Source organism: Alexandromys fortis, unplaced genomic scaffold (assembly GCF_014885135.2).
Source record: "Alexandromys fortis isolate MF-2015 unplaced genomic scaffold, M_Fortis_MF-2015_v1.1 scaffold_50, whole genome shotgun sequence".
NCBI lineage: Eukaryota > Metazoa > Chordata > Mammalia > Rodentia > Cricetidae > Alexandromys > Alexandromys fortis.
The window spans coordinates 8,392,541-8,407,793 of NW_026067932.1; the positions used below are offsets into that span (position 1 = coordinate 8,392,541).

The window sequence follows — 15,253 nt, forward strand, 5'->3', positions numbered from 1 at the left end:
GGGGGGGGGGGGGAGGGAAATGGGAGGCTGGAAGGAGGCGGAAACTTTTTTTTTCTTATTCTCAATAAAATAAAAAAAAAAATCCCATCTGACAGTTGCCCTACAAAACTGTACGCAAGATCAGTAGAACGCAGGGGTGAAGCTAGTGCAAAGGCTCCTGGGATATCATTTCGCTGGAACAGCCAGCTCTTTTCCTCCTGGCCTAATGTAGAGACCATAGGCTGCTCCATTCAGGATGGAAGCCTCTCCAGTCATTCCAGACAACGAACACTGAGCTAGCAAACTTGGGAGAGAGCTGGGCTACAGCAGTGGATACTTCTGTTTGATCTAGAGGCTAATATTTAAAACATTATTACAAGAGCGCTTAAAAACACACATACAAACACATACACACATATACATATACACACACACAAAGCAGGGTGTTCTGGGCTGATTGTTGCCAATCTAGAGCACGGGCTAGGGGTGTGTTCTTCTCTCAGTTGTCCAACAGGGAGACTTACTGGCGGTAGTTGTAGGCTATGTCAGCAAACTGCTTTCGTCTTTCCCGGTACACAGGATCTTTAAAGCCCTAGGAGAAAGAAGAGACTTGATGACTCAGGTCTGCAGAGGGAGAGGCCTGGGATGATGAAGGGTGGGGTCACCAAGATTAGGAGAGAGGCAAGATGAACTTGCCATGCTGAAAAAAGGTACCACTACATGGTAAAACATAGATAAGAAATGGGGGTTACGTTGTAAGAGCTAGTTGTCGGAAGCACTGGCTTTACAAGAAAGGACATGGAAACTTATTAATTATAAATGCTCAGCTGATAGCTTAGACTTATTACTAACTAGCTGTTGACTGAGCGAGCCGCCAGGCACAGGAGGATGACGATCGACTCCTCCAAGGCTGACTGGCAGGCAGTCTTCCCAGGGTGGCGAGGGGGCCGAGTGTGTCTTTGAGTGTTTAGGGTGGAGTGGGGCACATCAGCAGCTGGAAGTGTCCCAGCGAATGAGGAGGGTACTTTACAGAAAAGTTCACTGTGGTCTGAAGTCAAGACACTGGTCCACTGCCATGGAGCTCGTCTTTGTTCCCTGCAGACGTTTCCCAACAGGCTCTTCCAGAAACCACTTTAATTCGCTATTATTTGTCTCCAAACCATGGGCTGAACAGCTTGAAAACTAAGGCTTGGATCAGGCAGGGTTTATGAAGCTTTTGAAGAAGGTCGATAGCCCCTGCTTTCCAAACGCTGCCCGTTTTCTTTGTTTGTCTGGTTTATTATATATTATATATATATATCAGTGTCAACCAGCAGCTTAAAAAAAAGTTTGGAAAATTTATATAAATTAATCTTACCTGAGAACACGGAGCACGGGAGCATCACTGACATGGAAAGAAGAGAGGGGAAAAGGGGAGGGAGGGAGAGAGGGGAGGAGGGGAGGGAGGAAGGGGAGGGAGGGAGAGAGGGGAGAAGGGGAGGGAGGAAAAAAACTGGAGAAAAGACGGGGATGCGAGATTTCTAGTTTGTTTACCAGGCTGGATTCTGAGAAATAAGAAAATCTCAAAAGCACCACACTGGTAAACTAAAATTACCACACCCAAATCCCAATTGAAGGAAATATTACTCGGTTAATGACTCTATGGGCAGTTACAAAGCACAAGCTGTTTTCCCTGAAACACTGACTGGGTTGAAATCATTCAGTAGAAATAGGGGGCTGGAGAGATGGCTCAGCATCTTAGCTCAGCTCAGAGCTCTCGCAGCTCTGCCAGGGGGCTCAGGTTTGGTTCCCAGCTCCCACATAAATTGGCTTCATGTCCACCTGTAAGTCCAACTCTAGGGGATACCACACCCTCTGCTGGGCTCCATGGGCATGCACAGCCATGTGCCATATCACACACACATACACCTATGCATAAATAGAAACAAAATAAATCATAAAAATCAAACAAATAAGGAACTTGGAAGCTTTTTTATATTTGCTGTTGGTTTCTGAGACAGGGTCTTACTCTGTAGTTCAGGCTGGCTTCTGTAATCATCCTGCCTCCGGATACTGTGCGTTGGGATTATATGTGTCTACCATGACACCAGACTTTAGGAACCTAAGATCTTGCAATTAACATAAGGTCCATTTATACTGAGGAAATATGAGTGCCCTTGTGTATTCTAAGAAGAAAACTTGGTCCTTTGGTTTAATTCCCAAGCACCGTCAGCTTGCCATGGGAGGACCATCTCTACTGGACTAAACAATAAACAATCTATATCTTCATATCTGAGGTCAAAATAGCAGCTCGAATTTGACAGCTGTCACCTGGACTAGGGGGGGGAGGGGCATGAGGACATTGGGAACATAAGAGAAGACCCATTTAGTGGAAGGGTTTCTGTCACAAAGTAACTGTTTGGGAGACTCCGAGGTACTAGGTCAAACACAAATGCATCCTGCCAAGGGCAGGGGGTCAGGGGAGGAAGGGATCACGCTGACTGCAAGGGACAGAGCAGAACAGAGGGTCCTTGAAGAAGAACAACCCCTTCACTGCTAGGCTGGTGTCTGCTTGCAGTTCACACCTTGAGGCCAGGCCCAGGGGGGGGGGGGCTGGCAGCTGCAGCGAGACACCCGTGGGTTTGCTCTATGCTTGGCCCTAGTTCCCAGCATCTGATGAAAGACAGAAGGAACAGAGAGAGCCTGGTGCCTCCTCTACAGGGGGACGGTGTACCTGATAAGTTCTGTTTTGGTGATAAAATTCTTGACAAGGAGAGGCTGGGGAGCCAAAGCTGTGGCCTGGGTTAGCAAAGAGAAATGAACTCCAGAGAGTTTGAAGGCCGGCTTTGGCTTCTGAGGGAATATGAGACTAAAGGGAAGGACATGTCCCTCTCTCTCTGGACTGGCCTCTCCCACCCACCCAAATGATTAGGATAGAGGCCAAAGGGAAGAACAGAGGGTCAAGGCCGGACGACGGGGCTTGGGGAGGGAAGCAAAGTTCTCATGTGTGTGTCCGGCAGGTTGGGTCAGGCTGGACTTGTTTCCTCGGAGAAGAAACCTCCCAAGATGTTTCTGTGTGCTGGGCCCACAGTTGAGAGGCCCAGGCAGAGGCTCATTAGCGAGGATAAACATCAGAGCCATGCAGTGTGGCCTTTGCCACCTCTAGGCTCCGTGACATGGAGTGTATCAGCTACAGGAAGACAACAGAAAACCTGTCCCTCCAGAGTCGACATTTTCGCTTTGTTTTCAGTTTGCTTTCACTTCATTTGGTTTGATCTAGTTTTGGTCTGGCCTAGTTTAGCTTAGTTTTAGAGACAGAGTCTCATTGCCTAGCCCAGGCCATCTTAGAAGTCACAAACCTCCTGCCCGAGGCTCACAAGGGCTCACCACCATGTCTGTGAAACACAGTGTTTAAGGCTTCAGTCAGATGCCTAAATACGACTTCTGTCCTCAGCTCAGAATAATTTATTCTAACGTCACAGCTAAGATTCGGGAGAGCGGTTAGAAGTCCCTTTGGAGATGTCAGACAAATCTCCACTGGAGTGTGACGATGAAGGTCGGCTTGCGGTCGGCAATGCCTGCGGAATGACAGGCAGACCCATATGTGCACACTCGTGTGGCTGTGCGTGTGTGGGGCCTCTCCTAGACACGAACATTATTTTAGAAAAGTGTGAAAATAATATTTCTTCTGCTAGGAAGGTAGAGGGTAGGATGAATTCACCTTGTTTCTATTTATAAAATGCTCTCTCGCTCACTCTCTCATGCGCTCTCTCTCCTTCTCTCTCTCTCTCTCTCTCTCTCTCTCTCTCTCTCTCTCTCTCTTTCTCGTTGAAGGATGGTATAAAGAGAAAACTGATGACTGAAGTTGCTGGCGTATTCATTGGCTTTCTCATGCCAACCACGTCAGCTCACAAGCTTTACTACTTAGGTTGGAGCATGTGCCTGAGCCAACTGCTCGTGTTTTGAAAGGCTGGCCTGTGGCTCCCCATTTGTTGGCATGCAGGAGATTGGGTTTCTTGTTGCCAGCCAAGCCTGTGTCCTCAACTCCCCTGAGCACTGGGTTAAGGGTCCAAGGATCCCAGGCTCCAACAATAGACAAAGCATATTTGAGAAGCTACCTGACATCTCTGGGCCAGTCTGTGAGACAGAAGCCTTAGACCGCCTCTAGGAAACTGCCTCTGGGAAGAGAGAGCCTCCTGTTGGTTATTACACCCCACAAGGCTATGAGGAGAGTCTGGACGGACACAGACATGCCCCAGCACCAGCCACGCTAAAACCTAGTTGATACAAACTACTTCCAGGTTAAAAAGGCCAAAGAGTCCACTGCCTGACTGAGCCTGGAGAACATAAGGTCATAATGGCACACTGCCCATGCAAGGAAGCAGCCGGACCACCTCTGTCCACTCCCAAGGACCACTGACCCCAGAGAAGAAGGAATGAGAAGACTCCCCTAACACACACACACACACACCCTGATCCATTCCTCTAGTGAGAACCCATTTAAAAACCTGTCCTCTGCCTACCATATGCACGGCTCAGTGAACTTCGCCACTCCGGTAGATCCGACCACCCCCTGCCTCAGCTCGCTCTCCCACCTCATCTCTGAGGTGCCACCCACCCATCTCCATTCCTGAAGACCCCCTCATCAGCCCCTCTTCCCTCATCTGACTAGAGCCCTCTGCTCGGCTCTCTGAACGGCCAGCGTCACCTCTGTCACTGTCCCCTCGCTGAGCTTGATTTAAACACCCATAAAGTAAAGGCAGAATTAGAAATACACATGGCTATATAGGGCCAGCCTTTCCTAGTCACTGGTTCACACCCATTCTACAGTAGTAACTGTAGTAACCATGGTAACGGCGACAGTGCAATCTCATGGTCTCCTCAGTCTTCACTTTCCCTGCCCTGGCATAAGTAGGAACTCACATTGCTCCAAGCTGGAGATGGGGGAGGAAGGGAAAGGAAGAGAAGTTGGAAAGAAGGTGGGAAGACCTGGGCTCACCGGGTGGTCTGCATCCAGTTCCGCTCCATAGCTGAGAATCTGATTGGCAAATCTGTCCAGCTCTTGAATGGTCCTTGGAAACCAGGGCACTGCAACACAGAAAGGGCAGAGTCCTGAGTGTGGATTGTGGGACATGTGGCTAACGGCCTCCCCATCCCCCAATTAGTCACATGAATGGTGACAGCAAACGGGGTTCTGCGTAACTCCTAAACTGTTAAAGCTACAAATTTAAGCTGGGTAGTAGTGGTGGTGCACCTTCAATCCCCAGCCTCGGGAGGCAGAGACAGGAGGATCGCTAAGAGTTCAAGGCCAGCCTGGCCGACATAGTGAGTTCCAGGTCAGTTGAAGCTACACATAGAGACCCTGTCTCAAATAAATAAATAAATAAATAAATAAATAAATAAATAAATAAATAAATAAATTCTATTTTATTATATATGATATAAAAATAATAAGTTCTATTCTATATTATTATTATTAAGGATGTTAAAACACGTCCTCAAGAGACCACCAGACTAAACCCTGCCATGACTGTTCTTCTTCAGGACCCTTTGTCTCCAAGAATGAGGAATGAGGTGGTCTTAGCCCAGTCCCCTACTGAAGCCTGGAGCCCACTGAAGGACCCTTTCCCTGCCCACAGAACCCAGGAGAGAGTCAAGCCCTGCCCTCTGGAATGTTAGTCCCTTGCACTCTGACTGAAGCCCACAGCCCAGCTCTCAGTCTCAGGCCTGAAGGTTTTCCTGAATTGTCTCCTCCCTACCCATCACTTAGAGCAGCGGTCACGGACGATTTCCTCTAGCAGCAAAAGATTATGCATAGCCCCAAATATAAATAGGACAAAAGTTAAAGAAAGATGAGCCCTTAGAACCCAATTTCCCACCGTGTGGCTCCCTCCCGAGTACCTTTGGCAACCCCATGACACCTTTTGATCTCAGAGTCAGCTACAGCCCCCTGGAAGTGACAGCCGGGTAGCTTACAGTTCAGTTTGGAAAACAGTACCATGAGGGAGCACATGATCACCTGAGTTTGGTGTTGGCAATGATGATGTCCTTCCTAGAGAGAGACGGGACAGAAGAGCAGATAACACCACCCGAATCTTTGTGGCTTATAAGAGACACAGGACAGAAACCAGGAAAATGTGAACTGCGAGCGGCCTGAGGGCTGGAGCCCTTGAGCCGCAGCATGTGGAGAGGCTGAGGAGAAGTGGAAGGGAAGGGGGAGGGTATAGGAACACAGAGGGCTTTAGCCATAGTGACCACCGTCCACAGCCCCTGCTCTGACATAGTTTCTTGTCTCAAAGTCTTCCTCAAATAAGACAAATATTACAGCCTCTCTTATACAGATGGAAAGCCGAGCAGTTTAAAAATCTGAAGATCAAAATCACTGATTTAAGGTCACGCAGGGACTAAGACAGCATCTTAATGATGAGAGCAGACAGACATGGCAGGGTCCACGCAGCGAGCCAAGGCAGTGGCTGTTACCCCCAGAAGGAGGCTGAAGGGCCCAGTGCTGGAGCAAGCAGCCCCAGGCTGGTTTCGGATGATTAGGGTCCCTGTGCTCAGTCCCTTCTCTGAGAAAAAGGAAACACTAACAATAAAAAGGACAGCGGATCTTTCCTGAAGTTCTACCGCATGCTGGGCACTGGGGTGAGCATTTGGGGTGGAGTGGGTCCTCTAATAGGAAGTTTCCTTGAGGAAGGAATGAAGGCGACAATACAGCCCAGGGTATCCGCTCAAGTGGGATGAGAAAGAACACGCTTTCCATCTAGTGGTCAATATGAGGAAGTGCTCTATGGCGATCTATGCAAGAGCCTAAACAAGAATCGGCAAGGGCTTCTCCCAAACTAGGAGACAGGCAAGGATTGACACCAACTCATAAAATGTGCTCATAAAATGAAATCAGAGCCTGTTCTCTGCGGATCCCAGCTGTGGAGCTCTCCACTCCCCACGTCAACAATGCAGATCAGCCCGAGGTGCGGCTCTAAATACTCCATGCGGCGAGCTCTTTGGTACCTCTGTCTAACCAAGGCACCACGGTGCTCAAAAGGATGGTTTTGAAGAGCAGCTGAGCAGATTTTCAAGTGTTTCCAGCCTTGCCTGAGGGACTTATCCCCAAATCATCCCTTGGTTTCTGGCTAGTATCTGAGATAACGCAATATGACCCAATTTTAGAGTTCCGCGGGTTCAGATTTAAAGCAGACAAAATACAGATACACAGATGCATGCATGCACACGTGTGCACATGAACAAAGCACATGCACACATATGCACATGCACACGCTGCCAGCGAATGACGGAGTCAGGATTCACACCCAGCTGCCTCCCGGGCTTGTTCCTGGGTCTTGACCTCAGCCCATCTGTCCTGCAAGGGACAGTGATATGGCCACCTGACTGAGAACACTGGCCTTTTATTTCTCACACTGGGGTTTCCGTGGCTTTAAAGCACGGGCCACTTGACCACATCCCTTTGAGTGGTGACAACGAAAGCTATCTTAGTTCACATCCTGATGCCACTTACGTGACAGGGACCATCCTCCTCCATGCCTTACCTAAGCAGCCCCCTCCCATCCTTGCCATGGCACCAGGCAGTTGGTCACATGGCAGCGCTGAGGAGCAGGGAGAAAGGTCTAGAAAAATAACTCCTCATGCCAGGCTGCTGAGACTCTGGAGCCTCTATTCAGCAACACGTTCTCCTTGCCCACCATTTGTAGATATGTAGAGGACGAGGTCCTTGTGCTCACTCAGGCGTCAGCTGGCAAAAGCAGGAACGTGAAGGGAGGTTTGTACCTGTTTCCCACCCTCCAGGCTAGGAGTGGATGCTATTCATAGCCTGGTGGCCGGTGCTGTCTGTAGGGCTAGGCTACGCCCAAATCCCCCAGGCTATTCCAGGCTATTGTGTTTATCCCTGACCCTTCCCCTCCTAGACTGATAACCGTACCTAGGAAAGGTGTCACACGGTACTTCTTAGCTTAGTGACCTATAGGACATCTGTTTGGCGGAGAGCACACCTGATCCTCCCCTGGGCTCTTGAGCGGCCTTAAGCTGAATGGCGCACATGAAATTGACATAATTGTTACTGGAAACCTTCATCCAGAACTGGACTTCACCTAAACACCTACAAACTAAACTGACCGGTACCAGGCTCTAGAGGTGCGAGCCTACACCAGCTAACTAAGCCGGGTTGAACCCAGATCATATCTTTGCTGGCTGGAGCATTTGCAGGGACCCCCGCAGACGAGAGAACTGTTTTTCAGCCCTGTCCCAGTGTTTTCCTGACATACTATGGCATTGGTGTCTGTTTCCTGGTTCGGCTTCAGCAATGCCAAGGGAAGAGCAGGTCTCCGCGAAACCTCGCCTGTTTCTTCAGATGCTGCCACCAAAGGGCCTTTCTGGATGGCCCCAGCCTGGGCAATGAGACCTGTCCCTCTCCCCTGCATGGAGCACCACTAACAGCCCCATCTCCTGAGTTTTAACCACTGTTTGTTATTGCTCATTCATCTCTTGCCTCACAGGTCAAGCAAGACTGGTGTCGGCAGAAACACACATCCAGCTTCCTGGTTGCCCCGCCTTCCAACCCATGGGCACTCAGATTCTCCAACATCCCAGCATGCATTGAGCACCAACTGCATTCCTTGTCCCGGGCAGAGAGGTGATGTCACTGATGGCCACCCTGGGGAGCTTACACTCCGCAGGGCAGCACAAGATAAGCAATAAAAAAGCCATGAATCTACATCAGTGCCAGGAGCTCCTGAGGAAGAAAATGGAGCAGGAAGGTGGAAGCCATGGGTGTGCTCTTTCATTCCTTTTACCACAATTAAAAATGATTAACAAAACATGAGCATCTTTGTACTTAGCAATAATGATTTGATACACATGTGATGGGAGACGGTTGCCACAGCCAAGTTAATGAACTCATCCATTGCTTCATAGTTACCACTGTGTGTATGTGTGCATATGTATATATACACACACACATATGTATGTGTGTGTGTGTTGAGGACACAAGATGTCTCTCATCAATTTCAAGTATACAATGTGTTTTTATTATTATTATTATTATTATTCATTGCATGTTAGATCTCCAGAGTTGATTTATCTTACAACTGAAACTCTGCACCATTTGGTCAATGTCTCCCTACTCCTACCCCACCCCCACCCCTGCCCCAGCACCTGGCAAGCCCATTCTCTGCCTCTGTGAATCTGACTTCTCAGGTTCCCTGAATGGGTAAGGTCTTGCAGCATTTATTTTCCTTCAGGGAGCTGATTTCCCTTAGCAAAAGGCTCCTCATTCATATTGCGGCAAATAGAAAGGTTACCTATGATGACATATATATATATATATATATATATCCTACATTTTCTGTATCTGCCCACGTATCTACAAACATTTCACTCTTGACTGTAGTTAATTGTGCCACCATGAACAAGGAAGCGCTGGTGTGTTTTCTAGATATTGATTTCATGTTCTTGGAATGTATACCCAAAGGTCCCATAGGTGGTATATCTGGGTCATATGTTGGTTCTATTCTGATATGAGGAGCAACTACAGACTGAGTTTCGTAAGACGGAACCAGTTTCCTGTCCCTTCAGCAGTGCAGGCGGAGTCTCTCTGTCCAGAGCCCACACCACACTGGTTATCTCTTATCCGTTCTGCTACTCACAGGATGCTGTTTAAACAGCATCTGTTCCTCCAGTCCCTGGAAAGTCTAGCGACTCGATCCTAGTCCGCCAGAGCTCCCTGGGATCTGGGACAGCTAGCGTCTGTTCCTGCTTCCCTGGTGTCCCATCTGCGCAGGACAGTGAGTCTAGACTGCCTGGGTTTGAGTCCTGTCTCTGCCCTTCCTGTCTAAGAGCCCAGAAAAGTAACTAACCCTCTTGTGCCTCTGTGTCCCTTCCGTAAGATGGTAAAGCAAAAAGGCTGCAGAGTACCGCTTCATAAGAACAATAAGCGCTCAAACGGGTCGATATGGATGCCCCCGTGAAAAGTTATGCACATAGCGAACAGTATTGTTATTCAGTTGCAAATACGCACACAGACCTTGTCATATATTGCTTACCAAATACATTCTGAGAAAAGCACAGTTTCATCCTATGTGATCCAGAGAGTATTCATGCAAGCTCAGATGTCTATGATTTTACTAAGTGCTATCATCTTATGGGACTCACTATCTGGGGTCCACTGTAGTCTGTAACATCCTTATATGGAGCCTGACTGTATGCATACACACCCACACCCACACCCACACAAAGAGAGAGGAGGAAGAGGGAGAGAGGAAGAAGAAGAAGAAGAAGAAGAAGAAGAAGAAGAAGAAGAAGAAGAAGAAGAAGAAGAAGAAGAAGAAGAAGAAGAAGAAGAAGAAGAAAGAGAGAGAGAGAGAGAGAGAGAGAGGTTAGCTGTGTTGTTTTCCTCCTCACACAAAGGACAGAGTGAAATTCCCAGAAAAACTAGTAAGCATGCCACTTCCTTTGTTATATAACTATACACGTGCCTGTAGTTTTGTCATCCGGACCCATGAAACAGATTCAAATAATCTCCCTTTGCTGTTAAACAAACTGGAAAGAGCCGACATGACACAGCTTAGCCCTAGGCTCCACACACAGAGGGTCCATCCACGTTTACTGTGACGACAGATTTCACCATTCCGGCAGTAATGGAAGAGGTAGGGGGAGGACACCAGCCGTTAGCGTGAAGATCTGCATCTGCATCCAGCTCCAGCGTTAAAAATCCTTCCTAACACCGGGCCTCAGTTTCCCCTATAAGCTACGCATAATGTGTTTACTTTTAGCTCTGGTCCTTAGTGACTCTTGTGCTCTGAGATGCGTGGAATGTTGTGAGAGGCTGGCCAGAGGACGCATGGAAAGATGCTTCCACCGTTGTCAGCAAGGCAGCTGTGTTCATCTCCTGGGAGTACAGTCCCTATAGTCTCAGACTCCATCCATAGCTTTTCTCCTCCACCACAGACGCTGGCCTCAAAGCTAGGCACGCCTGCCATCTCCCAACTCACCACTAGAGAGCAGCAAAGCCAGTCAGACCTAGCTGGGAAGAATTCTTCCCTAAAAGCAAAACCAAACTAGTTGGGCGCACCAGGCTTCGCTCAGACCTCTTAGCAGAAAAGAAGTAAGTTATCTAATTAGCTAATTAATCATAAATAAATAAGAGAACTCGAAACCATTACAAGTATTCTAAGATCTAAAGAGCACACAGCCTGGTAAGCTCCAGCCTTTTGTGCTTAGCACCTGGTCTTGAGACTACAGGATTATAATAAGGTCATGATAGCCACCCAAGGGCAGAAGCCTCTGGTGACTTTTTTTTAAATATTTATTTTTATTATGTATACAATATTCTGTCTGTGTGTATGCCTACAGGCCAGAAGAGGGCACCAGACCCCATTACAGATGGTTGTGAGCCACCATGTGGTTGCTGGGAATTGAACTCAGGACCTTTGGAAGAGCAGGCAATGCTCTTAACCTCTGAGCCATCTCTCCAGCCCTTCTGGTGACTTTTGAGCCCCATCATCATACAGAAATGGCTGGAACACAAAGCCCAGCCAGTAAAACGGAAAAGCTTGGGAACTCCTGACACAGATTTGGGTGAGAAGATTTCTCTACTCGGTCCCGACTTCTGGACTCAAAGCAAAGTGTCTAATATCAGCGGTTCCTTAGTTTCTCGTTTGCAAAGGGGCCATTAAAAATCATACATCCCTCAGTGAGTAAGTGAGGATCAGGAGATGGGGAGGTGGCTCAGTGTTAAAGCCTCTCCCCAGGAAATGGGTTGACCAGAGTTCAAACTCCCAGGACCCATGTAAAGCCAGCCTAGCACGCATGCGTGATCCCAATGCTCCCCGCAGCGAAATGGGAGGTGAAGACGGGAGGATCGCCATGAGCTCACGGGCCAGCTAGTCTGGCGTACACAAAGGTAAAACAGAGACTGTCCCAAAGTAAAAGGAGGGAACCAGTATCAGAGGTCACCTCTGATCACACTGCACACTGCATGAGCCCGCACGCACACCTACAGACAGAGATTAAAAATGCCGAGCCATGTATTAGCCCATAAAGAAAGCTAACAAAAGCGTTCAACACACATGCGGGATTTTAAACTATTGGGGTAGTATTATTCTCGGGATTATGAGAAAGCCAGAGGGTAAAATGTGACAGCAGCTGTGGGACTCACTGTTAGCAGCTGCCTTGCCCTACTTGGACTCAATCCCCAACCTCCTCCAAGGCATCGCTTTTAAGGCCATTGGCTGCATCCCGAGTCTTGTGGACTAGAAAGACCCAGGTCAATGAAAGAGTTGACAGGCTGTCGCCTTGGAACAAGGCCTGAGTCTTGAGACGAGAGACCTAAGGGAGACAGGTTCTGGGTACAGGAGGCAAGAGTGTCTTGAGGCATATGACTTCCTTTCTCTTCAGAGTCTGAAGGACATGCAGTCTGGGAACTCACACAAAGGCAGGGAGCCCAGAGAGGAATGCTGGTCCCACTCAGCTCCAGCTGACACTAGGCACAGAAGGCTGAGCATCCAGGACTGGAAACCGGAAGGTCACTCTGGGCTCACGTGTATCTTCCTGAGCACAAACCGTGAGCGTCTGAGTGAGTTCCTCTCTCCCCAGGAATCTGCGGAGCCAGCAGCTGCACTCTTCATCTGTAAAATGTGTAAGAACCAATTCTGCCACCTGTCACCTTTGCTGGTATGGGAAGTAACGAACCTGTAGCAGGTAGGGCTGTGTCAACAGTCATTGCGCTTGAACCGCTTCGCAAAGCCTGGAGGTACCTGTCTGGCTAAGTAAATATTGTCACTCAGGCTCCTGGGGGCAGAGCCTAAGTCCACTTTTGTACCCCCAGCCCCACAGGCCTGACCAATCTGCCAACAGTTCTAGTTTACCTTTGTTCTTTGGGTGAGCAAAGTAGGACCCCACAAGGCCTTAAAGAAGTCCTTCCTGTCTTCCATCCCAGCCTTCCTGGATGGCTGTGGTAACACATAACACCTACCTTCTCCTCCACACACTTTCTCCTCTTCAGAAGAAAGTTGCAGCCTCCCCCCACGACCTCGCCCCCCCACACACACATAGGGGTCTCAGTCACAATGCTGGGAATAGGCACTGACCCCTGTGACCCAGGCCTTCATTTTGAAAAGTTAAATCAGATTAGCTCATTAATGACCTTGCCAAATACCCCAGTGGTGGGTCAGCCTCTGCAAGGCCCTCACAGGCTCTGGGCTTGGGGTTAATGAATGACTGAGCCGGCTGGCGTAACAGAGGCTCTCTGTGAAGCCACTGGCACCCGGGAGGGGTGCAGATCATTAATAAATATTGATTTGGCTCCAAAGGAAGCAGCCTGCTGGAGAGCAGACTCTGGACACCCACGTTGTGGTCCCATTAAGTCAGGGTCAACTGTTTTGCCCAGACGCCAAGGGACCACTGGCTCCAGAGTGCTCCCAAAGGAAAGGGCCCACAGGCGAGAGCCTACTTCCTGCCTGGTGGGTCAGTGCAAGCCCATTAGACCCACAGTAGTTCGAGGCAGACAGATCACAATCCAGTTCTCATGCTCCGTCAGACATTCACCAGCCCCAGGGCTGAGGGGACAAGGCACCCAGGATTGTGGCCAGCCTGTCTCAGGAAGAGCAATAAATCCTCCAGTTCAGAGACCCGAGACAGAATGGTGTTTTCACCCTCACTCTAGGCTCCCCTGCGCCTCCTCTGAGGCGCAGCCTCTGGATTTGTAAGGAGGCAGGAGCTGTATGAGTTCCAGGAGCAAAGGAAGAGAGCATGGCTGCCTGATCTTGCAGGCCAAGTCCTGCAGGGTCTTATTCTGCTTGAAGGCACGTCTACGTTGATTTCTAGGGAAAGAAAAACCCTGAGGAAGATCTTGGCAAGGATGAAGGAGTCAAAGCCTGGCCGAGGGGACAAGCTGGTCCCCTTTACATTCTGGGCAGAGCAGTATCAGTCAAGATGTGACAGGCAAAGCATATGGTCTCTGTTTGCTAATTAAGATCAGCTTCATAGAATCAGATAAATAAGTGTGCGGAGAACAGACATTTCAATGAAACATTGAAATTATGAGTAAACAGCATCACCTCTAAGGCCCTTTACTCCAGCCGTCCCCTAAATGGGAGCTACCCTCACACTGACCCTCCCAAGGGGCCACGTGTCCCTTTTTTAAGAGATTAGTTTTATTTTTAACTGGGGGAGGCATGTGCAAGAGAGTGCTGGAGCCAGAGGAGGCCAGAGGCATTGGGTCCCCTTTCAAATGGAGTTACAGGAAATGGTGAGTCACCCGACCTGGGTGCTAGGCATCCAACTCCTATCCTTGGTAAGGAGCAATCAGTGTTTTAAACTGTGAGCCATCTCTCCAGTTCCAAAAACTCCACGGCTCTTAAGGGTAAATAGTGGCAGACTGCCCACTGTATCTCCCAGACACCCAATTCTACTTTCCTAAAGCTCACAGAAGTATGAGATCAGGTGACCTGTCACTCACAAATTGAGTTCTGGTCCACCTGCTGATATTAGGGCACCCATAATACATGTAAAGCTTTCTCTAATCCCAGGTCTTGCCTGGTCCCACTTTCAAAGGCTGAGTTCATTGTGCCCAAAATGATACTCCTTAGGAATTCCATATCATCCCCATCATTGTCATACAGCATGTCATACAGCAATGACGCCGCATCAATGATGTTGGGTACCATGTCTGCTGGGCCCCCTGCTGCTAACCCTGAAGAGCCTGAATGGAGGAAAGTCAGAGGGGGAATGAGAATGAGAAAGAAAGGGGTGGGAAAGGTCAAGTCAAATTCAAGAAGGGACAGAGATCAAAGGAAGAGCATCACCATAGGTGGGGTTTACAACGAAAGGGTCATGTGACGTATACATGCTAGGCAAGAAGAGAAAAGAGTATCTGATGAAGCAAAAATCTCAGAGGTGATGGAAATATCCCTCCAAAAGACATCATTTGGATAATGAGCATTGCCAACACTGGTAGGAAAGGAAGGAGGAAAACGTGGAAAAGAACGAGGGAATGAGAATGGAAGGAGAAAGGAAAGGAGAACGAGAGGGAAGGAGAAACGCTGGCTTCCTGGCTCTCTTGCCCCTGCTCTTCCCAACAAACCACAGCTCCGTGGCTCTGCCAGTCACAGGAAGGCTTGGAAATGGGAACCCACTTGCAGGACCCTCGCAAAACCGCACACGTAACTAATGGGTAAAGTCAACCCCAATGTGGTTCCCTCTGCATTGCTACCCTGGTCAGGGTCGGTTTCCATACACTGGTGTAACGAATGCCCTGATAATAGTTGGGGTGATGAATTACAGA

At 48.8% G+C, this 15,253-nt stretch overlaps 1 protein-coding gene across 1 annotated transcript in view; it reads right to left on the minus strand.

The window, feature by feature from the left end:
• Positions 1 to 15,253, minus strand: part of Pah (phenylalanine hydroxylase) — a 49,849-nt gene that overhangs the window by 17,633 nt on the left and 16,963 nt on the right. Inside the window, exons 4-5 of the mRNA XM_050145616.1 lie at positions 4,958 to 5,046; positions 504 to 571 (exon numbers count right to left, since the gene is read on the minus strand). Coding sequence (XP_050001573.1) covers positions 504 to 571; positions 4,958 to 5,046 — 157 coding nt within the window. The remainder of the gene's footprint in view (positions 1 to 503; positions 572 to 4,957; positions 5,047 to 15,253) is intronic.